Genomic DNA, 25,594 nt, shown 5'->3' with positions numbered 1-25,594 from the left:
AGAAAATATAATCGATTATAGTTTAAATTATTAAATTTAGCAGAAATTATACTCGTTTTTAGACTTTTTGTATGACCAAGTTGAAGCAAATAAAATTTTACATGTAAGAGTGGAAATAAAAATTTTTTAGATATGAGAACTTTATACAAAATTAGATTTGTGATTGAGAATTTATCTCTAATTTACCGATAAAACAACAACATAAATACACATAGGGCTATAAATGAACCAAACGTTCGTGAACAAGTTTTGTGTTCGGCTTGGTAAGAGCTTATTTATGGTCGTTCAATATATATAAGATTAATTAAACAAACAAGTTTGAACAACTCATTAAGCTAAATAAATAATCTTGAACACATATGTGTTCAGCTCGTTAACGTTCGTGAACATTGTTCACGAACCATATTCATTAATAAAACTATTTTCAATATGCTAAATAAATAATAAAATAAAATAAAATAAATAAATTTAAATTATCAAACTCAATAACCAATCAAACAACTAAAAGTTTCAAACAATCAAGCAACCTTGAATTGAGAGTTTGATAACATCTAAATCAACCAAGCTCGAACTAAGTTTAAGCCAAGCTTGAATTGATAGCTTAATAACATCTAGATGAACCAAGCTCAAGCCAAGCTTCGAACAAGCTCAAGCTCATAAAAAATAAATCAAGCCAAGCTTGAACACTCATTTCAAAAGTTTGGTTCATTTTAAGCTCATCTCGGCTTGGTTACCTTATCAAACAAACTTGAATACCCTAAACTCGGCTCGACTTGTTTACAACACTAAATACACATATATATTTTGTAAATATTTATTTATTTTATTTTTTATTCTTATATGCTATTTTCAAAATTAAGTCATTTTGAAAATAACAATCTTATAGTAGTTGCAGATTGGGTATATATAATCAATAAACGATATTATTTGCCGAATTTAAAGCGATAAGTTTCATGATACTTTTAGGAGTCAATTCAAAATAATATCAATATGGATTATTTTTTTTTTATCAATTATTAATACATAATTTGAACTGGTCATCGTGTAAGCGCGTACGCCACGCGGTCTCCTATAGTCTATCATATTACTTGCCATGGGTTGTAATTATCAGACCCACTATTTTGATTTTAACGAACAAATATTTTGCACCTTCTTAATATCATCTAAAACTTTATTATTATTTAAAAAAAGCCTTTAAGAATTTTTTTTATTATTACAATATTTTTCTATTGATAAATGTATAATTGAGAAAGTTAAGTATATCTTAAACAAAAGGCACTTGAATATGTATTTCTATCTTAACAAAGGCATTTTAATAATAAAGTTTTCTAATAGCAAATAATGTGAAATGCGAAGCTTCGCATTAATTTGATTTAGCAAATAGAACCTTCCCGAAAAAAAACCCGTGTGACTGCGCCACATCGTTTTCCCATTCCTCTTCGGCGTTCGTTCCTTCCTTCCGTTGCCCTTTTCTATAATTTCCCAACCTTTGGCAACGGGATAGACTCCTTGGCTGCACCGGTCAAACCCACAACCGCCCGCCGGTGCCGCCTGCGTCGTCGACTTCCTCGCACTCGCCAAATTATAGATCTCCGATTCGTCGTCGTCGAGGACATCATGTCGATGTCGGACTCCGACTCCTCCTCCTCCCACTTCGGAGATCACAAGACCTTCCGCCAGATCGGAAGAGACCGTAACCTCTTCACCCATTTCTCCTTTGTTTTTACGCGTGCCCATGACATCTTTTTCTTTTTTGGCGATTAAGGACGAATATCTTTTCTTTGTTTGCTCGTCACATGTGGTTTCTCCTTGATTTCAAACTTTTAGTTTGTGGAACCATTAGTTAATAGTAGAGAAGGTTAAATTAAGTGGTGAAAGGGGCAGCATCATGCATGCTAGCTCACAAGATTTGGCAAAATGATCGGGAACTGACTGCCAATGGAAGTTAAAACTGTTTCAATTTCTGGCAAAGAGTATTTGATGCTAAGGAGGATGAGAGCGTCTTTAGTTTCCATCTTGGGTTTAAAAGGAGAAACAAATCCCCTGGTATTTCGTTTCTTGAGTGCCTTGTAACTGTCAAGTATGTCTATGGACGAAAGTTTCTTAAATAAGTCACGATGAGTCCTGGAAACCTAGATTTAGTCCATGATACTTTTGACAGGACAAATACAAACTGGAGCTCCAATGTAGTAATGCCATTTTTTTGTTCAATTGTTTTTCCACTAGTTCCTCTCTAAAACCATATTCTTCCCTGCCTGCTTGCTTTCTAGAATTGCATAGTAAGTTTGCTCGACTCACTCTCTAACTCTATCCATTTTTTTTTATGTTTTACACGTTATATCAACATAATTTGTTTGTCTCTAGACATTGTCTATAGATTTATAATAACGGTATGTCTTGTTACAATGGAGATTTTTTTTTTTGTTGTTTAGGAGAAAAATGATTGGCAGCCTGTTTCATAATTATAACATCTTGCTCAACCAAATTTTGCTTCTCTTTATAACTTATTAGTTTGTCTGTGCTAGCCATTTCTTTTTGCTTAGTCTATTCTATCCCCTCCAAGATGAAGAGTTAACCTCAGGCATTTTTGAGTCTGTAAAAGCAAAAAAGGAAAAGGAAAAAATGAGGGAGAGGTGAAATTTTGGGCAATTTAGAGGCTAATGTAGAGATGTGGAAAAGGGGTGGTAATCATATATGATATAACTAGAAGTGATGATTCATTTACACTACATGGTGGAGAGTTTGTCTTACAGGAGCAATATTCATTCACATACAATACGACACACTAATTCACATTTACATGAGGATATTGTCGACTTATACAATTAATGAGCCAATCAATATCATGTCTTTCATCTTAAGTTGTGCTTTCGTTAAGAGCTTTCATTTGACAATGCTACCTTTTTTTTTCTAAAGATAACATGTTCGTTCATCTAGTCTTCTTATATGTTAAATCGTCATACAACCATAGCTTTCATGGTGTATAAACATAAAAATATCTTCTGTTCATATTGTTTAAAGTTCACTAGATGAGATAAAAATATGGAAAAGAGGCAGAAGTATGGTTATTATTTTGATACCTTTTATAGAACATGGCAGATTCTTTTCAAATTTTATGTCTTTTTCTATTTCATGGGCGAATGGAACTTCCACTTAATTTGTTTATTTTCATTTCACGATGCAATGTTTGTTATAAATTTTATGTTACCAAAACACATTTACTATGTTTTCCTTTTCTTACTATTTTTTCCCATGAAACTAATTCTTGATTTCATATTTTTTACCGAAAACAAGAGATTATTTTTGAACTTCTTTTTATCATGTGAATGGATTCCACATGATTTGTTTATTTTTATTTCTCGATGTGGTATTTTGATATAAATTATATATGGCCAAAATTCATATTTCATATGTTTGCCCTTGCTTGTCATTGTACTTTTTCCTGATTCTAATAGGGTTATTATATGAGATGTTGCGGTCGACCAAAGTGAAGGATTCAAAGTCAAAATGGAAGGTATCTGTATTTGTTACAGTAAAATTGAATAATGAATACCCCTGTGCATTGGTTTAAGATATATGAAATTATGAATGTGAGATTATTATTTGTTCGTTTATTGCTTGTGATCTTCCAAGTCATGTGCCATGATTTTGTATTCAACTTGAACATGTGAGCTCATTACTTCTTACTTCTCCATGTGTTAAGTGTTGCTGGGTTATTGGATGTCAAGTACTAGGTTATTGGTATTGTTAATTATATTCACTTTTATCACTTCTACTAGTCTTCTTCAATTACAATTTCAAAAAGATAAGGCTAGTTCTTGTCTTCTTCCAGTATCATGTTTTGTTCCAGTAGATGTCAGAACTTTTACTCAGTCTCTGGGCAAACTTAGTCTCTCTCCCTCTATTAGTTCCTTATGTCAAGAGTGAATACTGAAATCCTAATCAATTTGTGTCATTCTGCAACCTCTCCCAAGGTGTCATCCTCACAGACTTTGCAAACCTCAAAATCTTATGTTATTTTTTATTTAAGAGAAAGTTGAGGAAGAAGATTATAAGTCCTCGAATACCATCACCAACTTTAGGTTTTGAAAAATATCCAGTTTCCCCCACCTCCACCAACATGAACTCCAATTAGATTCAAGCATGATACAGTTTTTGATTTATTGGAAGAAATCAACTATTTTTTGCTGATCCATGAAACGACCCTCAGAAAGTTTTTACCCTTTTGGAAGATTTTAGCAAATGTATTGATATCCGAAAAATATAAGCAAGAGACAAGATCATTCTCTTGTGACCTCAATTTATTGCTTCGATGTGGAGAATCTGATTTGTATCTAAGTTATTTTCTCACATAAGATTCATAGCATACATTCCTTAAGATATAGAGATCCGTTTAATACCAAATTAGATATTTATGATGAAGTGAACTTCCATATAAAATTTAATCTTATTGATACATTGCATATCATCAGTCAGAGAATTTCATCAAGTTAAACTTCCAAGCATGCTGATCTGTGTCTAGGTTTAATTCTCACAGAAGATGCATATCATACTTCCTTTGTCTTTGCCCGGCACGGCCCCATGGAATTTTCCCACCGACCACTAGGTAAATCGGGAAGCGCTCGCAGCAGCGGCCAAGAAGCCCAACATTCTTTGGTTACGCGTCCCATTTGGAGGAAATTTTTTTGCAAATTCGCCATAGCTGGAGATCGAATTGCGGGCGCCTGAGTGACAACCTGCATGCCCTGTTGCTGCACCATAGCCCCGGGGGCACAAAATTGAGTAGGAAAGAATGTAGAAGAGGAAGAGGAAGAGGGAGAAGCCACAATGAAAAATCAAAGAGGAAAGCAAGTAGGAGTAGGGTGAGGCAGTCCATCACTGACCTGCCTCATCAATATTCATATCATAGCTCGCGGTCACAAGTTGTGTATCTGCGCTTTGCAGTCATTGAAATCCCTTGCTTATGGTCATGGCTTGTGAAACTGTGATGCTCACGGCTTGTAGAATCAAGGAAGACAACTTGCGACTTGAAGTGGCTTAGAAAATTAAACAGAACTTGTGATCACTAATATTATGTACCTGAAAGTGTTTTGCATGCCCATGATAAGTTTGTCATTCTGATTGGCATGGAATGCAATTTAAAACCCTGCAATACACAATTTTTCTTGAAGCTTAGAGAGCTGCTCCATATGCACCTCAATTGATCACCGTGGTCATTTTGGATTTTCATATTAATAATCTATCGACCTTGATTTATAGCTACTGAGAAGTATTCTATGACCTAGTCAATTTAGATTAAAAGATAATTTTTTTGATCAGACTATTATTTCTAGTTAAGTATTCTTCAACTACTAGAAAATATATAGGATGCTTTACCAGCTGAAATATTTTCTCATTACTATATGCTACTTGTTGTTCTAGGGGAAAAACCAAATTTTTTTATGTTTTTTTATTTTTTTATTTTTTTTATGTTTAGGATAATTGTTTGTTCTTCATTTGTTTCTTCTCTGGTGATTCATTAGATATTATATACTATCTCTTGTTTTAACGATTACTAAAACCATAGGCATGTCACTTGAATTAGACTAGACTCTGCGTTAGCAGGAGTGTTGTCATGACACATTTTCAATGATTGTATTCAGTTTAGTCATTATATTTTGTTTTTACAAAAAAGTTGCCTTATATTATTGCAATTGGTTTTTATTGGAAGTATCGTATAGGGAGTCTGTCCATCATGGACCAAGGCATTAGGAATGGATTTATTTTTTAGGGAATAATCCAAGTAACGAGACTTATATGCCAAGTTTATTGAAATGGATTAAGTTCATAAGAGTTGGGAAAGATTTTAATCTCTATAGGTGTATTGTTTTTACAGCAATGTGCAAACAAGTTTAGTTCAAATAATTCCCTCTCATTTATCCTAGTTTAAGAAGATTGTTGTTTTTTTTTCTTTTTCAAAATGAACACCCGATTCCTTTATCAGCCTCAATGAATGCTAGTTATTCTCAATGTAGTATCTGACCACCACTGACAATTCTGGTCATATCTTCATTTACAATATTAATTATGTTGAGTGTTCTTCCTTGCATTAGCAATTATGGTCTTACATGATCTGTTGATAGTCCCTTGAGATATTTGGCAAAATATTAACATAAGAGTTATTGGAACCTGGTGTGTTTCCTGCTGTTGACCAAATCATTATCAGGTTCCATATCTACCAGTTTTGCTTTTTTGGTTTTTGTTTAAATTTTTTTCACTGACCCTACACTGTTCATATAATGTCTTTAGAGAGCTAAAGGCTATGCTTTACTTTGTTTCACCTTGCATTTTATTTAAGTACTCCTATACACTTATATTTGATTTTTAGTACATTGGTTGTAGGTACTCATCATGGATAAAATTACTGTTAAAGTAATGTCATATTCTTGCAAGATGGCAGATATTACTGAAGAAGGGGTTTCATGTAATTTCTGAATCTTGCTCTTGCTTCTTTTCTTTTGTTTTGAATAAATATGTTCATGATACTTTTCATATGATGTTTCTTGTTGTCATTGATTTATCTTATCGTCATTGATTTATTGGACTTTACTTTTTGTTAGTGCCTCTTGTTTTGACTATTATCTTATTGTTTATATAAATTATGATGCTAAATTTTGGAGACATTATTTTTGTAGAATCACCTGCATCAAGAATAGGTGATCAACTAGTTAAGACCAAATTAAAGACATTACTCTTCTCCCACAAGAATGATTGCAAGACGAGTGATTGCAAGGCAACAATAATTCTATAAAGAACTCTCACATCCACTCCCCATTGAGCTAACATGACTGAGAATAAACTTTGGTTATTCACACTCCATCTATCTGTATAAATATCATTGGCATGAATTCATATAATATATCCAGCTAACATTCGATCACAAGAATTAAGGTTGAGATCCTACCCTCAATCACAATTCTTGCTCTGGAGTTGAACCTGCTGAAAGTCGCTGGCTATTGTTGTTGACTCAATTAAATCTTCGTTCACTCATTATCTCTTAGCTACACATTTCAAGATCTGATTTAACAACAAATCAACTGACAATATATGTTAATTATATCGAATGAGAACTAGCTCAGAGTTGTCACCTTCCTTTGGTTGTTGGCATCTAATCTGAGCCTTAGCAAGTTCAATCAAATCAAATAAAAGTTTAGATTCTATTTAAACTCAATTAAAATCTACCATAATTAGATTTTAGTTCATGACATTAACATGAATCGATAACTATCAACATCAAATAAAAATGCATATATTATCATTCAATGAAATGTAAGTTGTACTAAATAAATGTATAAATATTTTCAAAGACATCAGCACCAGTGTGTTAGATAATTGAAGTCAATAGTTTGTGAGTATATGCTAAGTATTAAATTCATAACAATTCAAATTATTTTCATGATCTCGAATAACCTAAATTTTCAAATAATCTGTAAAATGATTGAATTGAAACATCAAAGCACCTTATACTCTAATTGTAAGCATTGCCTTATTTTGTTTGCTCGCATATTATTGTTTGCTAATTTTAGTCAATTGTAAAATTTTCCAAGTAGATCTTTACCAAATTACAGTGTGATACAAGTAGTTTCAAAAACAACTTTTGATGTTAATCTACCTAACTGTAAACTATGTTTGATGCGGATGGTACTTTTTGATACTAAAGCAAAGTCTAACAATTTCTTCTCATCTTGGAAACCATGAGTAAAATGCTCATGACGATTAATTACCTGTTTCTTCCTGCACCTTAGCTGTTGATTTTAACTTCTTTTTACCAATGATATTTGTCTCCATTTTGATGAACTTCTATTGTATCAGTTTATGACACATTACTTTTCCTCCAGTGGTTGAAGATCTAGACAAACGGCGACAACCATTACCCTCAATGGATGCTATATACTTTATGCAGCCAACAAGAGAGAAGTAATGTATTTTTTGTATCTAGTCTCTTTGTCTGTCATGCACAAAAGTTTCAAGGCATATTTTTTATGACATTATTTTTTTTTACAAGTTTTTACATAATTTTCAAGGCATATTTTAGTTATATCAAGTTCACTTTCTGATATTCTCCTTAAGCAATAATTAGCCTGAGACTTTTATTTGTTATCTGTACTACAAATTAGATGTCTATGAAGAATGCACAACTAAAAGCATTTCAATCGGATAGTTACATTTCATGCTAATATATGATCTGTTCAGTCAAACAGATGAAATTAAAGATAAAAAGTAAGGATTTTAAATTCAAAACTACAGACTTGATGAACTTCCTCAGATTGACGATCTATGTTCTTTAGTAAAAATGTGTACTTCAGAAGCAGAATGTTGAGTTAGCAGTCACATCAGATATTTACAAAAGGATATGAATATCAGTTGTTTTAATAATAAATTTTACAATCTGCAGTTCTGCATCTTGTTTGTCTGTACTTGCTGATCTGTTGAATAGATATGTACCACTACCCACTCTTTCATGTTTGTTTTGAGTGGGATTGAATGAATATATTTGGAGAAAGAAAGACAAAAAGGTGGCATATTTGTGTTTTCATGTTTCACTGACTAACCTTGAATATCAGTTGCTTTAATAATAAATTTTACCATCTGCAGTTCTGCATCTTGTTTGTCGGTACTTGCTGATCTGTTGAATAGATATGGACCACTACCTACTCTTGCATGTTTGTTTTGCGTGGGTCCCCTCGGGACGGTTTAGTGGCTAGTGCATGAGGTGCTGCCACCATGAGGTCTGGGGTTCGAATTTCGGCATAGCCGAAGTAAATGCCTCCCTCATGCGCCAGTCACTATTCCAAAGGTTAGTAGCCACCCGTGATTTATCTTCTCTGTGTTGGCCCTGGGACGGGTTGGTGGGGGCGGTGGGGGCGCTGGGGGCGAGCATAGTCGCCTCTTGCCACCATGTTTGTTTTGAGTGGGATTGAATGCATATTTTTGAAAAAAGAAAGACAAAAAGGTGGCATATTTGTGTTTTCATGTTTCAGTGACTAACCTTCTTTGCTGTCAAGCTTGCAATGTGCTGCATTGTCAACACCCTCCTCTAAGATCCTTGCCTTAACAGTCCCCCTCCAATGTGGTTCTTTCACGACAGCTACAGAGTCTAATGAAATGCTACTTGTTTCCTTTTTAGGGTGGTTGAAATAAAGAGGATTTTCTAGATTCTTTTTTGTGGTCTTTATGTGCCCCTTAGGGCAAAAGAAAATTTTCATAAAGTTGTAGTACGATCTAGCATACTTGTTGGATCTGACTATTGAGTTGTTACAGCACATCAAAAAAATTAATGCAACAGAGATGAGAGTGTTTAGATGATGTGTAGGCTACTAGAAATAATAAAATAATAATACACTTTTTTTCCAAAAGCAATTGGGTATATTGAGATAACATAGCATGTTCAGAGTGACCAATCATTTTTAGAGTAAGAAGAGTTGGATCAATTGGAATGGAAAATACAAGGGGTAAAGAAAGACCAAGTAGAATTTAGTTAATGTAATGGAAATAAGTTAATTGATTTGGATATTAATAGTAATATAGATTTGCATACAGCTTAATAGAGGGATACAGTCTATAAAGTTGATAGTCAATTGCTGGCTTGGTGACGACTGATGACAATGATGATAGCATATAGCGATAGGGGATGGTTGAAGTTTTAAGTGAATCAAGATAAAACTTACGAACAAAACAAAAGTTTAGGGCTATAACATCTTTATCCAGATTTAAGCTAGCTAAATGATTGTGAAAATGAGGCTTGATGATGACGACGATAGCATCTGTTATAGGGAGAGTATTCAAAGTTTGAGTGAAACAAGATAAACTTATGAACAAACAAAAATTTTAGATGTGAGGAGGCCTTACCTAGGTTTATGCCAGTCGAATAATTGATGAAAGGAGCAGCTAGACAACCACTGGGTCCAAAATATTTCCATCTGTATCTCCAGCAGTTAATAGGCTGGTGAGGAAAGCTTGCTATATCAAGTAAGATGATCGATGTAAGTGTGAAACTCCTAAACTTATGGCTATGTTTGGTGAGGGGTAATCAGCCTTGATTACATCACAAGATTGATTACTTTGTTTGGTACAATTTTAAAACTGCAATGTAATGTAATCTAAATTACAAAAGGTAATAAAATTTTGTAATCTGAATTACAAGGCCAATAACATGTAATCCAATTACATTCCAAGTCCAATTACATTACAATCTTGATTACATTACCTCTAACCAAACATAGCCTATATTTTTTTTGCCTATAGTGTGTACATGAGATTTAAAGGGTCACAGAAGTTGGACATCGTGCTGGCTATGCTACCTTTGTGATATTGGCAATAGGTCACAGAATAATTTGGTATTTTGCCACTTCTGTTCCTGTTCATTCTATCTGATAATGGACTATAGATCATTCAAATTTGCTACTTCATAAATGTCAAATATTCATTCTTTTGTCTAGGATCTGTCAAACTCCCATTGGTGCAATTTCAAAATGTGAACTTTCCAGGTTATGAGTTTCAAGAAGCGAGATGCATATGCTTGAGATGACTTAGATTATGACATGTTTATTTATAATAACCTTTTGATGCTTCTAACACTTACATGCATCTGTGCAGTGTGGTTAGGTTCCTGGCAGATATGTCAGGAAGGTCTCCATTGTATAAAAAGTACGTAGGTATCCTCTCATTCGAGCCAATTCAAACTTTTTATGATACTGATATGGGGTTTATGCATTTCTAGGGCATTTGTTTTCTTTAGTTCACCTGTGAATAAAGATCTAGTGGCACTAATCAAGAGGGACTCAAGTGTCTTACCTCGTATAGGCGCATTAAGTGAGGTCAAGAATTATTACTGTTCTAAATTTTTTAAGCTGTTGGAGATCATCTCTTTTTATGGATGGTTATTTTATCACATTCACAATTTGGTTGTTCCTTTTCTAAAACGATCTGTTTCATTTTACTGATTCTGATGGATATTTGCAGACGAATTTGGAATACTTTGCCATTGATAGTCAGGTATTTCTTTTGTCCTCAGGTTCTCTGCATTCTGTTTTTTTCTTGTTGCTTCAAATTGCTGATGACTATGATTATCCAGATCCTATACTTCCTGCTTAGTCAATTGTTTTAGGATGCACACACCTAATTGTCATGTATTGTGACATGTGGTATTCAGGGTTTTGTAACTGATCATGAGAGGGCTTTGGAGGAATTATTTGGGGAAAATGCAGAAGGTTCTCACAAGTACAATGCTTGTTTGAATACAATGGCTATTCGCATTTCTACTGTACTTGCTTCTTTGAGGGTATGTTGGTAGGATGAGACAATTTAGTGTTTTCCATTGCGAAATGTTACTTGCCTTTGAATTTCTTGCTGGTTTACAAAAGTGGTTTCATTTTGATTGATATTTGTTGTGATGCAATATGAACCTAGAGTCCTGAATCATTGAAAAGTAAAAAAAAATGCTTTACACGGTATTGAATTTTTACTGATTGATGATCAAGATCTAATTTCTGAAAAAATTTGTTGGATTGATCTGTTACAAAATAGATATGTGTTCAAGGCACTTGCATTTTGTGATATGTAGTAGATTTTCAGCATGCAGGAATTTAAACTAAACATGACCCATGGTTATCTCATAATATTTAGAAGTAAATGGTGAATAATCAATTACAGAAAGAAGATTAGCTAATAAATTACCTTGTACAGAAATAAACAGCTAAATAGTTAACAATAGAGGAAGATATAACTCCAGTGGTTTTGTGATTTGTATCCTTTTAGTTTGCTGTCAGATGTACAAATACAAATCCAAGAGTTGTCAGAATTTTTGTGGTTTGCTCAATATCCTACCCATCTCAGGTTCTTGCCAATAAGGATGGTTCTTTATAATCAAGAATTTCAACACTGCTAATTGGTATGAGATTGATGCCAGTTCTGGTGGTTTCATTTATCCACTAGTATATCATGTTCAAGCCAAACTAATAAAAAAGATAAATAAATAATAAATAAGTGGTACGCTAGTTGTGCGTTTTATGATTATTAATCTTGGTTTCTTATTGAGATCCATCCATGCTCAAAAGGTAACATACAATACATATAATTTAATTGACCGCTAACCTCTTATCCAAAATCATGGCACCTATAAAAATAATGACCAATACAGTGTTAGTGTTGGAGTATTTTGGAGCAATCCCATCCATTTGTATCCCACCCATATGTTCATCCAAAAAGCAAACAGTGCATAACAACCGAGCTAACACACAAATTATCTTATTATTAGGTTCATACAACTACTAACTCACCAAAAGTTCCACTAATAAATACCTTATGAATGTTCTGCACTGTCAGATGGTCCCTGCTATAAGTGATAGTTGATGCCAATTTTAGATTATGAAGGCTAACAAATCATTTGCTCGAGAAGGATATGACCTTTTTGTTGTATAATAAGTTAATGGATTAGAGGACAAATGTTTTTGATATTGTGTGACAAAATTGCAACATATTTTGTTCTGGTCACTGATGACTAGGTATGTCAGCACAGATAAATGCCAATGTGCCTCCCAATTTGACATAAGTTCATTGGTGCCAACTAATACAAGCTTATCTCGGCTTGTTTTAGATGGTTTTGGATGGAGCTGGTTGAGAAAAGAAAATTGTCTTTCATGATTTATCCTTAGCTTTTGTTTGCTTATCAATGGGCTAGATGAAACACTATAAAAATGTGTGGTGAAGGGAATGGGGGAAGCGTCAATTGTGGCATCAGCAGTAGCAAAAGAGGAGAGGTGATGCCAAAGTTGAGAAACTGATATATAGCCGTATCTTATACCTGTGTTAGTTCCAATTCTAGTTGTGCCAATCTAAATTCAACTCCTAATGGTTAATCAAGATAAGTTTATGAATTGTTAATTCGTGGAGAAATTAATTGTACTACTAGATGCTATGGGAGCATTAATCATTTGAAAATTGTGGGGCTACATACTAGGATACTACATGAACCAATATTCTCATGCAATGCATCCATCTGATGAAGAGTACTAATTTTAGTATTAGTTGTTGAGATGTATGGCAAATTTTTTAACTTGTTGCTCCAAACTTTATATTCAATTGATGTAATTAGTTGTTATAGCTTATATTTGGAGGGAAACAAGTTAGGTGAAAGTAGATCATAGAGCATCACATAAGTGTGCCAAAGTGTGCAAGTGTTGGCATTTATGGTACTGAAATTGTATTGTTACAACGCAAACCAAAACTTAGGCGTGGAACACTATTTTAAATCTTGATTAACAGTTGGCACTTTTAGAGCAATAGGAAAATAAAATTGTAGAATTCAAATGAAAAAGAGGAGAGTTGTGAAGTTGGTAGAGTCATGATTGAAGATGTTGGAACAAGGGCAAGGGAGGTTTTTATAAGTTCAAACAATTTTAACAACCAAGAAAACTAAAATAGCAATTGGATCTAGGGCTGAAGGGCCGGTGGATGACTTTCTTGACCACTTTCCACTTAACTTTATGTATCTATCTGGGTTAAAAAAAATCACAGTAAGAATTCACATTAGAATGTGAACTGGAGACATTACTATGTGAGTGGATCTAAGTTTTTGTCTCAGTACATTAATTAATTAGCATCGTACTTGAATTCACTGGATAGAGAAAAATAGAAGGCATTATTGCTCATTAGCTTGACCCATAAATAGGAGGGCGTTGTAATGTAATTGAGCATGTAATTAGGGACCTTTCTACGATCCATACTAGTTATGAAGGTTTGTACAACTTTTCGTCACAACTTTTTTGTTTTTTGGTCAATTCTGAGTAATGTGGTCTAGAAAATAAAATACAACAGAAGCTAGAATTGTTAGGACACAGAACCAATAAGATAAATTGTCCTGAAAGGATTCTAATTTAAACTAGTATTGTGGGCGTTGTTTCCTTTGAACTTATTTGTTTCCATAAGATTATCTATTTATTCATAATTTCATATTAAGCAAGACAACTTTTCAAATTCTTTAATGTCCTTAACTGTTGTCATTTATATTAAAAAACTGCATTATGATCTTGTGTTGGAGATTGGTGTTAGATGGGATTTGAACTTTTTAAAGCGTTGTCATGTGACATATATATGCGAGTACATACACATTTCATTGAGTACATGCATTTTCTAGGAATTTCCTTATCTGCGATATCGCGCTGCTAAGTCATGTTCAGATGTTTCCACATTGACAACACTTCGTGATCTAGTCCCAACTAAGCTTGCTGCTTTAATATGGAACTGTATTGCTAAGTACAAAAGTACAATTCCTGATTTTCCCCAAAAGGAGACATGTGAGTTTCTTATTGTTGATCGCTCAATTGATCAGGTACATTTCTTCTTTTTTTTTTTTTTTGCAATTTGATATGCCTAGTTGTTTCTTAAATAGTAGACTTGATATATGCGACAATCTTATTGTTGAATTGCCAGATTGCCCCTATTATACATGAATGGACTTATGATGCAATGTGTCATGATTTACTGAACATGGAGGGTAATAAATATACACATCAGGTTAGTACATGGATGTATCTTTTTGCAGATTTAGTGTCTCTTCTTCATGGTATGTGATTTTGATATATACTTTTCATGTGAAGGTTCCCAGCAAAATGGGATCAACAACTGAAAAGAAAGAGGTTCTTCTGGAAGATCATGATCCAATTTGGCTTGAACTTCGGGATTCACACATAGCAGATGTCAGTTTTGATAACTTAGATTGGTGATTAGTGTTTCATCATGATGGAAGATGCATTTACTACTCAATTTGTCATTTGGCAGGCCAGTGAGAGATTGCATGAGAAGATGACAAACTTTATATCAAAGAACAAAGCTGCTCAAATCCATAGTTCAAGGTAACTCCTTTGGTAGATATTGTTTCATGTTCTGCACTGTACATTTTTGTCTTGGGTGCATGCCATCTAATATCAACTGATCTAGCCTTAGCAATAGACAGTGTTCTAGGCAGCCCTAGGCGCTAGGCAGCCGCCAACCACACTGAAACGGTGATAGGCAGTTAGCCTAGGCAGCCCAGCCACCCATATAAATTTAAAGCTCTAATTAAACCCTCTTTAAATCTTTGTCTGCCTCTCATCTCATTGCCGTGAATTCTGCTTCTTTGATCACCTTTTCCTCTTCGATCATTCGAGGTAATCTATGTTAATTTCTTTCAATTAATTTCTTCGTTTCTTCTTCAATCATTCAAGGTGTCCCCGGACGCCTCCAACGGCACCGGAGGCGTCCCACAACGCCTCTGGTGCTACTGGAAGCTTCATGTGACGCCTTCGGCGTCGTTGGAAGTGTTGCGGGACACCTCCGACGCGTCGAGGTCACGAGGCAGGCCGTTGGTAGCGGTACCGAGCATTTCCTTGTAAGTTCAACTTAGGTATAATTTTAATTAATTCAATCAACTCCTAACTTAAATGGGGTAATTTGAACATGCTTTCAGAAAGCCTAATTAAATTATCCCAATAAAATATATAAAAATATATTTAAAATAAAAAATTCTAATAAATTTTATTAATTCATGAATATCAAATTTAAATATATAAAAAATATATTTAAAATAACTTTTATTAATTCATGAAAAAGATTTACATATATAAAAAATAAATTTAAAATAAATTTTTTTGATAAATCTTATTAAGTCATATAAATAAAATTTAAATATATAAAATATATTAAAATATATTTTAAATAAAAAAAATCAGATAAATTTTATTAATTTAGATAAATCAGATTTAAATATGTAAAAAATATATTTAAAATTTAAAAAAATCTAATAAATTTTATTTATTTATATAAATCAGTAAATCAGATTTAAATATATAAAAATATATTTTTTATTTCTCAAACTTGTTATATAATTATATCTTCATTATTTTATATATAATTTTTTTTCTGGGCTTATTTGACAAATGGTTATGAAGCAAGTGGAGCAAATGAAAATCTACAATCCGAAGAAGCTCTAGAGTGAGAGAACTTCACAAGGATGACTTTGCATCCGAAGAAAAAGAGGAGGATCACAATGATAATATTGAGTTTCTATCCGATGAAGAACAAGTTGTTGAAAATTATGGAGAACAAGTAGAACAAATATGTGATATTTTATTAGTTGTGTAATTTTGAACTCATTTTAAATTTAATGTATTGTGTTGGAGTTATAATATGTGATTTATTATGTTATTTATGTTGCTACTGAGGAATCCGCCTAACGGTGCCTAGTCCACGCTTAGGCGGCCTAGGCGCCAAATGCCTGACTAGGGCCCGACTAATGCCTAGCGAATTTTAGAACCTTGGCATTTGGCAATAGACCAGAAGCTTATTGTTGGTCCCTTTGGAGGCCGGCAAGAGGGGAGGGGTGAATTGTCCTGAAAAAATAAATCTAACCTTTCTCGGATTTTCAACTAAATAACAAACACTTGTAAAAAAAATAGAGACTAATTAAAAGAAAATAGACACAGGGGATTTACTTGGTTTGCAATCAGAAGATTGCTAATCCAAGACGAATACAGTGCATTATCTGATGATCTCCTTTGGGCGGAGTAGCCTCTTTACAACTTTGACAGCACAGACAGAAAAGTAAAGCGCAGAGAAACTGATTACAAGTGAAGTGAATAAACTGTGCAAATCAGTGCTATATTTATAGCACTGTTCGGGGTGCCTCGAAGGGTTTCGGGCGCCCTGGGGGGATAAAACTTTATCCCCCAACGTTCAGATTGAGTCAAATCTCGATCTAGTTAAAATCCACTTTCGGGTGCCCGGAATTAGGGGTGCAAATGAGCCGAGCCGCTCGTGAGCTGCTCGCGAGCGGCTCGGTCAAAGCTCGACTCGAGCTCGAATTTGACCGAGCTCGAGCCGAGCTCGAGCTGGCTCGTTTAACATTCGAGCCGAGCTTGAGCTCATTTAACACTGGCTCGAAGGCTCGTCGAGCCTTATCGAGCCAGGTTAATTTAATATTTTAGTAATTAAAATTATTATTACTTTTAAAATAAAGAATAAGTTAAGGAGGAGTTTGTGGCTAGAGTATATCATTTGGTGTATTTGAGGTCTACGGTTCAAATCTCCATTGGGACAGGTTTTTAATTTATTTTTCCAAGTCAAGCTCGAGCCGGCTCGAGCTCAAGCTCGAGCCGGCTCGAGCTCAAGCTCGAGCTTAAACTCACAAGCTCGATCAAGCTTGAGCCGAGCTCAAGCCTATGCAGTTTTCTCGAGCTCGAGCTCGAGCTTGCATGAGCTCGAGCTCGGCTCGAGCTCGGCTCGACTCGATTACAGCCCTACCCGGAATGGCTCCGGGCGCCCGGACCACTTAAGTCAACCCAGTTGATTTTTTGTGGTCCGGTTCCACTGCTCCGGTTCAGCTCGTCTCGGTCCGGGTCTTCTGTTCCAACTCCGCTAGCTTGGGTGATCTCGGCCATCCGGAATAGGGCTCACCCGAACCCAAGTTCCGGCCTTCTCCTCGAGCAGACTTTCTTCCTGGTTTCTTGTCCCTCGAACGTCGCGTACGTTCTTCTCGTCCACCGGTGTACTCTTCCGCGGTCACCTCGTCCCTCGGACGCACCGAGCCCGTCGACTCTCTCCCCGTGCCGTCCTTCTCGTTAACCACGTCTTCCGCTCGACTTCCTGTCTTCCTAAGCTCCTGCACACTTAGGCACAAGGGTTAGACAAAATAGGATCTAACTTGTTTGATCACATCAAAACTCTTTGGGGTTCCAACAATCTCCCCTGAGCAACCCAAGTTAAACTAGGGTAAACATATGCAATCAAAACAATTAATTGGCAAATAAGTCCAAAAGATTTTTCAATTTAAAAAATGTATACCTCCCCCTAGACTTAACATTCTTCTCCCCCTTTGATCACATAAAAATGGGGTTCCTTTTAACAAGTTTAAGGTAAATTCTAACTTAAAGAAACTATAAGTGTTAAAAAAATTTCATAAGAGAGAGAAAAAAAAAATTAAGGCAAATAACAAAAAAAAATTTCTAACTTAAAAGAAATTTCGAAGTGTTTGACAAACATAATTTTTAAGTTTTAAATTAAGTTTCAACCATAATTCAGAATTTAGAAGAAATTTTCATAAGTAAAAAATATTTTTGAATATGTTTTCTAGAACAATTAAATAACTCTTTTAAAGCATTAAGTGATTTTAATTAATGCTTTTTCAGTCAGTCAATTAAACTTTTCATTTCGATACTTGACTTCCAGGCAGTGGCGAGGCACTAGGCCTTCTTGGTTATTGGAGCAACAACCACTTTCTAGACAAAGCCGCATAAAGAAATTACATGTTTAATTCTCTTGCTGAAAATGCTAAATCTAATTTTGATTTTTAAATTAAGCAAGTTTTTGGAACCCAATAGAGGTTCCTTCCTACAGGGTTAATCAAGTATTTTCTAGGTACATAGGCTTTTGCTATTTTTCTGATTTGACTTTGGTGAAACCTATAGTACCAGTTTAGTCCTCTATAATTTTTAAAACCAGAAATATTTGAACAGGTAGAGTTTTTCAATCTTTCTATTTCTTCTTTTAATTTTTCATTTTCAAGTTTAATCTTATCAAAATCCTCTAATAGACATGATTTTGCTAAAGTTCTTTTTATTTCTAAGTTTTCATTTTTTAATTCAGTATTTTTACCTTTTAATTTGTACATAGACTTAGCCATAGCTTTAATACCGAAATAAAGCTGATCAGGAGGTAAGAGACATACCTCACTTACCATATCAGACTTGAAGCCTGACTCCCCCCTGCTTCGCTGCATTCATCTGACGTCCTTCCCCCTTCATCGATGCTGGGTTCTGATGTACTTTGCCCTTCATAGCTTGCCATCAGTGCTATCCCGGCATATTCTTGAATCTCGGACTTAGATGATGAACTATCGTCCCAAATTGCTTTTAGATTCTTGTGCTTCTTGGGTATCTTGACTTTGTCCTTCTTTAGTTCTGGGCAGTCTTCTTTTAAGTGCCTTTCCTTTTGACACTGGTAGCAACGCATCCTTCTTCTATTTCTTGGATTCTTTTTATTCTGCATTTCTTTAAATTTATTAGATCTAAAAAACTTTTTAAAATTTCTTACCTTATATGCTTTCTGATCCTCTTCTGAATCTGACTCGGGTTCATCCTTCTTGGTTGCGTTTAGTGCGATCATCTAACTTGATTCCTTTGTTGTCCTTGCACACCTGGTTTCATGTAATTCAAGAGTAGAGAACAATTCTTCTAAAGTACTTACCTCCAGGTCTTTTGAAATATAGTAGGCGTCGACGATTGATGTCCATTCTGGAGTTCTAGGAAACTCATTGAGTGCGTAGTGTATGGTGTCCCGGTTTGTTACCGTTTCATCGAGGTTCTTGAGACCAGTAATTAATTCCTTTACCTTCGCGTGTAGATCGGCTACCTTTTCACCTTTTTCCAGACGGATGTTCGTCAATCTGTTCCGGAGAATGTCTCTTCTTGCTAGCTTGGCTTCGGATGTTCCTTCGTGGAGCTCCAGGAATTTCTCCCAGAGATCTTTGGCTGACGAGTAGCTTTCGATGCGGTTTCTCATCCCTCGAACGTCGTGTATGTTCTTCTCATCCACTGGTGTACTCTTTCGCGGTCACCTCGTCCCTCGGACGCACCGAGCCCGTCGGCTCTCCCCGTGCCGTCCTTCTCGTTAGCCGCGTCTTCCGCTCGACTTCCTGTGTTCCTAAGCTCCTGCACACTTAGACACAAGGGTTAGACAAAACATGACCTAACTTAACTTGTTTGATCACATCAAAACTCTTTGGGGTTCCAACACTTATGTTGTACTATGCCTAATTGTCAATGTTACAGTCTGGTTAGCAATATAACTAATTGTTCAAATGTATATAGGCTTTTTAGAAACTAGAAATTATCTCCCTTTCTAAAAGTTAAATTGACTTTTGTTGATTAAGTTTCTTTAGGTAAAAATCACAGGCCATTCTAATTTAGATTGTCAATTAGTTTTGGTGACTTTTTATTTTATCTGATAATTTGGTCAATTTAATTATCATAATGGTGAATTTGACACTGTTTTGCTCTTATTATTAGAGATGGCGGTGAACTGTCTACTAGAGATTTGCAAAAGATGGTGCAAGCTTTACCACAGTACAGTGAGCAAATTGACAAACTTTCTCTCCACGTAGAGGTTAGTCTTTTTCCTATGATTTCTGATTGCAATTGACTGGTGTATATATACATACGTATATTTGTGGTCATTTTTTGGGTCATATTTGTTCCTAACATAAAGGTGATAGAATCATGGGTATCATGATTCACTTATTTGTCCACTTATCCTAGGATTTTTTACTTATCTTTGTCCCTGGTATTTTTATCTACATGTTATGCAGACTTGTAAACGAGTATGTGGCTGTGGATATAAGTGTCCAACAACGTTGTTTCTATAAATTTTTACATTTGTAGTGATGTCTGTGTCCTCTTGAGTGTCTTATGTTAACCATTCTTCTGGACATTGGTGTTTAACTAAACATTGAAGGTCCATCTCTTGCACGGATTATTTGATTTGCTTAGTTAACTAAACTAGCTACTAGAGATCCCAGTGTGAACCCATGCCACTTGATATGGTCCATTTTTATAGTTTTTGACATGGGACCGACACCGAAATCCATCAGCACACTTTGCCAGGCATACTGCATGAGATTCCCGTGGTCAGTCATGGGTTTTCTCGCGTGCTTGCGCCAACACAGAACAAAATAGAAGGAATCATTTGAAACATTTCAAATAGTTTGAAACTTCTTTCCTCTTTGATTCTTCAGCTTCCTGATGGGTAGCAAGGTTATTTGTGAGCTAGGTTTTCCCTCATTTCTTCTTTCCTCTAGATTCTTTGGCTTCCTGATTGGTACCAACCAACACCACCTCAACATGCAATCAATGCCACTGATATCTCATTCACTTTCCCGAGCTATAGAGATTGATGTGAAGATGCTCCTAATATTTTCATATTTTGGCATCTTAATGGTTCATTAGGGTATCATGAGGCTTTTCTTAGTTCATTGTTTACAATGAGGATTGATATCCCATAGATACTAGAAAATGTCTATTTGAAGTTAGTGGCTTTCAGCTCAGTTGTCCATGTCTATTTTTTTTTTTCTCATCTAATCATATTAAAACCAGACTGAGGATTGACTCTGGTAACTGGTTGATTAGACTTAATGAAAATATATTAATTTGATATGCAATAATTATTGAAATTTTTTAATGTAGAAATCTAAAGAACCATGGGAGGTGATAGTATGTTGCTATCTGAGATTGTTGCTTGAGCCTGGAAAAAATTTAAGAGGTAGAATTTCAAGATTTTAGAGAAAGTGGAAGAGAAGAATGGATTTTTTTTTCTGTCATCCTTTATTTAAAATATTCTAACTAAAATGAAAGTCTAAAATATTGGACCAGTCAATTGTATGATAATAAGAGAATGATGACATTTTGAAATTGTTGTATAAAAAATTAATGTTTTTGCAGATTGCAGGGAAAATTAATAAAATAATTAGAGAACAAGGGCTTCGAGAAATTGGACAACTGGAGCAAGATCTTGTCTTTGGAGATGCTGGAACTAAAGAACTAATACAATTTTTGAGGACAAAGCAGGTTTAGGATATTATCTATTAACAGTAAGATTTGTGTCAGGTATCTTATGATAGTTAAGCACCTTTCTTCTGCAGGATGCTAGTCGTGAAAGCAAATTACGTTTAATGATGATATATGCATCAATCAATCCTGAGAAATTTGAAGGTGATAGAGCCTCAAAGTTAATGCAAGTAAGTGACCACATGCACATTATATAGCTTATTAATGAATCACTTCAAGAAAATAATAATTTTAGGCATTTTATGTGTTGATATTCTTATTTTAATATTCATATATTGGAAAAGTATATATGTTGATACAACAACAAGAAGATGTGAGTCCCAATTATTTAGGGGCACCTACATACTGATGAATTTATGAAATTCAAAGTTACTTCTAATTACTGTCTTTGATTACCTCGTAGATGGTCTTCTGCTTGTGTGTGTGTGTGTAACGTGCAAAAGTCTTCCATGGTCTAATTTGATTCTTTTATAGCTTGCCCAGTTGTCATCTGATGACATGATTGCTGTAAACAACATGCGCTATTTGGGAACATCTGATAATAAGAAAGCATCTGGAAGTACTTTCTCTCTCAAGTTTGATATGAGTAAGGTAAACTTTGCTGATTGTATTAAGAAATGTGAATTAAAATGCCTCTGGTGATTTCAGTTTTGTTACAAACTTCTATTTCCTATGGCGTTTCAGAAGAAACATGGAATACGGAAAGAAAGGAAATCAGAGGAGGAAACTTGGCAACTTTCACGTTTTTATCCTTTGATAGAGGTTTATGCTTATTACCTTGAAATCTGTTAACTTCAGTTATATGGCTATCAGTTGATAAGAACGGGAACTACTTTGAATCTTTTCCATTAGTTGATATTTTATTTTCCTTTCTGTTAGCTTCTTTAAGAAAAAATTGCAACTGACATTCTACCCATTCATGTGATTGTTTACCTAAAGATTTCATTAATTCTTTTACAATTGTAGCATTGGGATTATTGATTGTTGAGTAAAATGTGCTGTATCCATAAAATATCAGCTACCTAATTTGAACTAGATTTCTACTGATATAATGACATGAAAATTTATAGGTGAAGTTTAGGTGGCTGTAAAATTGTATTTAAAGTAACTGAGATGACAATTTAAATAGATAATCATACATGATAAATCAGTCACTTTCATGAACAGAGCTTCTCAAATATAAGAGTCATCGTCTGAAATCTATCAATAAGTATTGAGATACTCATTTGCAAATTATAACATCCAAAGTATGCTCAAAGATGAACTAATACTGCTGGTTATATTGTCAAGTGGGAATGGTAGTTGAAATTATGTATTCCATACAATTTGGAGTTAAGCTATGTATACTATCTATGCATTCATTCAAATTTTGATTTTACTGTTTAATGGTTTATCTTCATGGGGGTTCTAACCATTTTTTCCTATTAGCAATTGTTTTCATTATGTGAATTACAGCTAGAAAATTGAAAAGTCAGATGTAATTGTCATAGGCGGGCTCATATGTTTCTGAATTGGGTCCCTGTGTATTATATTGATTGTAAACATTTTAGGAACACATCCTGGTTTATCCATTTCAACATCGTACATTCTAATAAGATGATATTCTTGCATTTCTTTTCCCCTGCTTTCCAATATATTTTTCTTCTTTTTTCATAGTTGATGAATTCAGAATCCTAAAATTTAATATTCATGATGTAAGGATAGTGTAATGTTGATGAAGATAGTGTTTATTGATATTCTACCAAAAGTTTAATGCTTTATATATATCTGCACAATTTACATTTGTAATTTGAAATGTTTTCAGCACATTGAATTTTTAGATAACTGTTAATTGTTTATGTTGTCTTTTGATTTTCATTTTAAGTTATGAATATTAATGCAGTAAACAAATTCATTTTACATACTTGCCATCCCATCTATTGTCTTTTGTCTCATTGTTTTTCTCCTATATTATTTCCATTTAGGAGTTGATTGAGAAACTTAGCAAGGGGGAGTTATCGAAGGATGATTATCCCTGTTTGAATGATCCTTGTGCAACAGTGGATGGAACCTCACGTGTATCTGTCAGGACAACCCACTCTATGCCTGCACCAGCTCAGTCTGTGAGATCTAGGCCTACTCCTACATGGGCTAGACCTCGTAGCTCGGATGACGGCTATTCAAGGTAAGTATTCTAGATAGTCTTGGTATTACTACTATTTTAAGTATTCATGTGTGTGAATAACTGGTGAAAGTTATGTTAGTTATACAGGAACATAAAGGTATAGAAGGTAGTGTTAAAGCTGTTACGAAATATATTCCTGTTTAAGTTAGTCCATCTGTTAGGATTGTCGTTTGTGAATGATTAATCTAAGTTTTTTTTTTTTTTTTGCTGCAAGTCTATGCTTTTTAACTGAATGATGGTGTTCCTTGTAGTGATTCTGTATTGAGGCATGCCTCGAGTGATTTCAAAAGGATGGGCCAGCGAATGTTTATCTTCATCATTGGTGGGGCCACACGGTCTGAGGTACCACATTTTGCATATATTATTTTGCACTTTGTTAGATATGTCTTAATTAATCCTTTTTATTGCAATGTCAGCTTCGTGTAGTTCACAAGCTTACTTCCAAGCTGAAGAGGGAAATCATACTTGGCTCTTCCAGTCTTGACGATCCTCCCCAGTTTATCACGGTGAGTAAAAAGTCTTCCAAAATCCATATTCTGCAGTCTACGAAGGTAGTTTCATCAGGAAGTTGCTATTCTGATACTTTTCATACTTCTTAGAATCATACATTTTGCAGTTTGTGGTTCACTAAACATATGCAAAATGATATGATATCATAGAAGTTATGGGCCATCTCCTGGATGCTTATGCATTGACTGTATTCAGATTTATTCTACCATGTAAATTGTGATTGCAGAAACTGAAGCTCATGTCAGCTCAAGAAATTTCTTTGGACGAACTTCAGATATGAATTGTGCATTTTTGTCCTGCTGATCACAGCCTTCTTTGAGGTCGTCTTGGATGTAATCAAATGTAACATTTTAGGTTTCAATTTGTCTAGAAGTATTATTTCAATCTCCGCAGGCTCAGTGATCAATGTCCTCTATTTTGGTTGAAGGTTTCTATTTGTGTTTAAGGTGAAGCAGATTGACTTTCCTACAAGCTCCACGACATAAAACTAGCGGTCCAGTTCATATTACAAACTGTATCATTGGCATACAAACTACATCAAAATGTAACATCAGAGTGGATTAGTCTGATCGAGTACCTTCCGTGACAATAGAGTTTGACGATTGTTATAAATGGCTGTTTGCTGACTCAAAAGTCGAATGCAAAGTATCATTGTGCTTCTCCACTGTTATTGGATATTTTGAGCCATTTTATGCTGTGAGCGGATTATTGATGTATCTCTATGATTTTTCTTGCATGCAAATTGGTCACGTACTCATTAAGCAATGTGAATGCCAAATGCTGCTTGCATAATGCAATGCAACTCATAATTTAATCAGCCAACTGAATTTATTTGATTAAATTTAAAACCAGTGCCAGGTTTTCATCGGTTGATCTTGAAAATATAGAAAAACTGGTTGCCCTGGATATATATATATACTAAAATCAAACAAAAGAATATTACGAATGAATAATCGCAAAGGGTTTAGATTTATGTGTTAAATGTCGTCAAAGCCCTTGACGAACATGTCAGACTCACTGTACATTTTTATCTGAGGATAAAAGAAGATCAATTTTATTTTGCCTTCAGCTTTTCTTCTTCCGACATTACTGTTGTCTTAATGAAATACATAATGACCTTTATTTTTTTAATGAAAAGTTAGCTTTGGAAATTTCAAAGATGCCCTTCGAGCTTAGCAAAGCGTATCCTCGCCGTGTAGAACATAAAACAATTTCCTTTCCCACAAGTTAGACTCGCACAGCAACATTGATAGGATATTTCGCTTTTCTCTGAATAGTTCAGAAACAT

At 34.7% G+C, this 25,594-nt stretch overlaps 1 protein-coding gene across 10 annotated transcripts; it reads left to right on the top strand.

Moving 5' to 3' along the window:
* Window positions 1-1,376: 1,376 nt before the first annotated feature.
* On the top strand, window positions 1,377-24,970 carry LOC121992908 (SNARE-interacting protein KEULE-like). 10 transcript variants are annotated; one of them, XR_006115025.1, is made up of 22 exons: window positions 1,377-1,693; window positions 3,456-3,514; window positions 6,382-6,463; window positions 7,878-7,956; window positions 10,636-10,686; window positions 10,760-10,856; window positions 11,002-11,034; window positions 11,192-11,320; window positions 14,174-14,368; window positions 14,470-14,553; window positions 14,637-14,735; window positions 14,818-14,891; window positions 20,079-20,175; window positions 21,507-21,632; window positions 21,707-21,802; window positions 22,107-22,223; window positions 22,317-22,394; window positions 23,597-23,796; window positions 24,048-24,138; window positions 24,213-24,302; window positions 24,533-24,638; window positions 24,753-24,970. XR_006115025.1 is itself a non-coding variant. In XM_042547544.1 (22 exons), exons 1-21 carry the CDS (start codon window positions 1,618-1,620, stop codon window positions 24,584-24,586), a joined length of 2,007 nt encoding a protein of 668 aa, XP_042403478.1. In that variant the 5' UTR covers window positions 1,377-1,617; the 3' UTR covers window positions 24,587-24,626; window positions 24,762-24,970. The 10 variants fall into 10 exon arrangements, 5 of the variants coding, with proteins under 5 accessions (XP_042403478.1, XP_042403477.1, XP_042403476.1 ...); XR_006115023.1 differs by having other exon boundaries at window positions 24,734-24,970; XR_006115024.1 differs by having other exon boundaries at window positions 24,533-24,648; window positions 24,762-24,970.
* The last annotated feature ends 624 nt before the right edge of the window (window positions 24,971-25,594 follow it).

The sequence above is a fragment of the Zingiber officinale genome, chromosome 6B (genome assembly GCF_018446385.1).
Source record: "Zingiber officinale cultivar Zhangliang chromosome 6B, Zo_v1.1, whole genome shotgun sequence".
NCBI classification, from domain to species: Eukaryota; Viridiplantae; Streptophyta; class Magnoliopsida; order Zingiberales; family Zingiberaceae; genus Zingiber; species Zingiber officinale.
The sequence above is the reverse complement of the archived record's forward strand: the minus strand, read 5'-3'. Positions and strand labels throughout refer to the sequence as shown.

Coding starts and splice junctions, on each gene's coding strand:
- LOC121992908 (XM_042547544.1), top strand. CDS start 1,618: ATGTCGATGTCGGACTCCGACTCCTCCTCCTCCCACTTCGGAGATCAC. Junction 6,464..7,877: donor TACTGAAGAAGGGGTTTCAT/GTAATTTCTGAA, acceptor CTTTTCCTCCAG/TGGTTGAAGATCTAGACAAA. Junction 23,797..24,047: donor TCGGATGACGGCTATTCAAG/GTAAGTATTCTA, acceptor TGTTCCTTGTAG/TGATTCTGTATTGAGGCATG.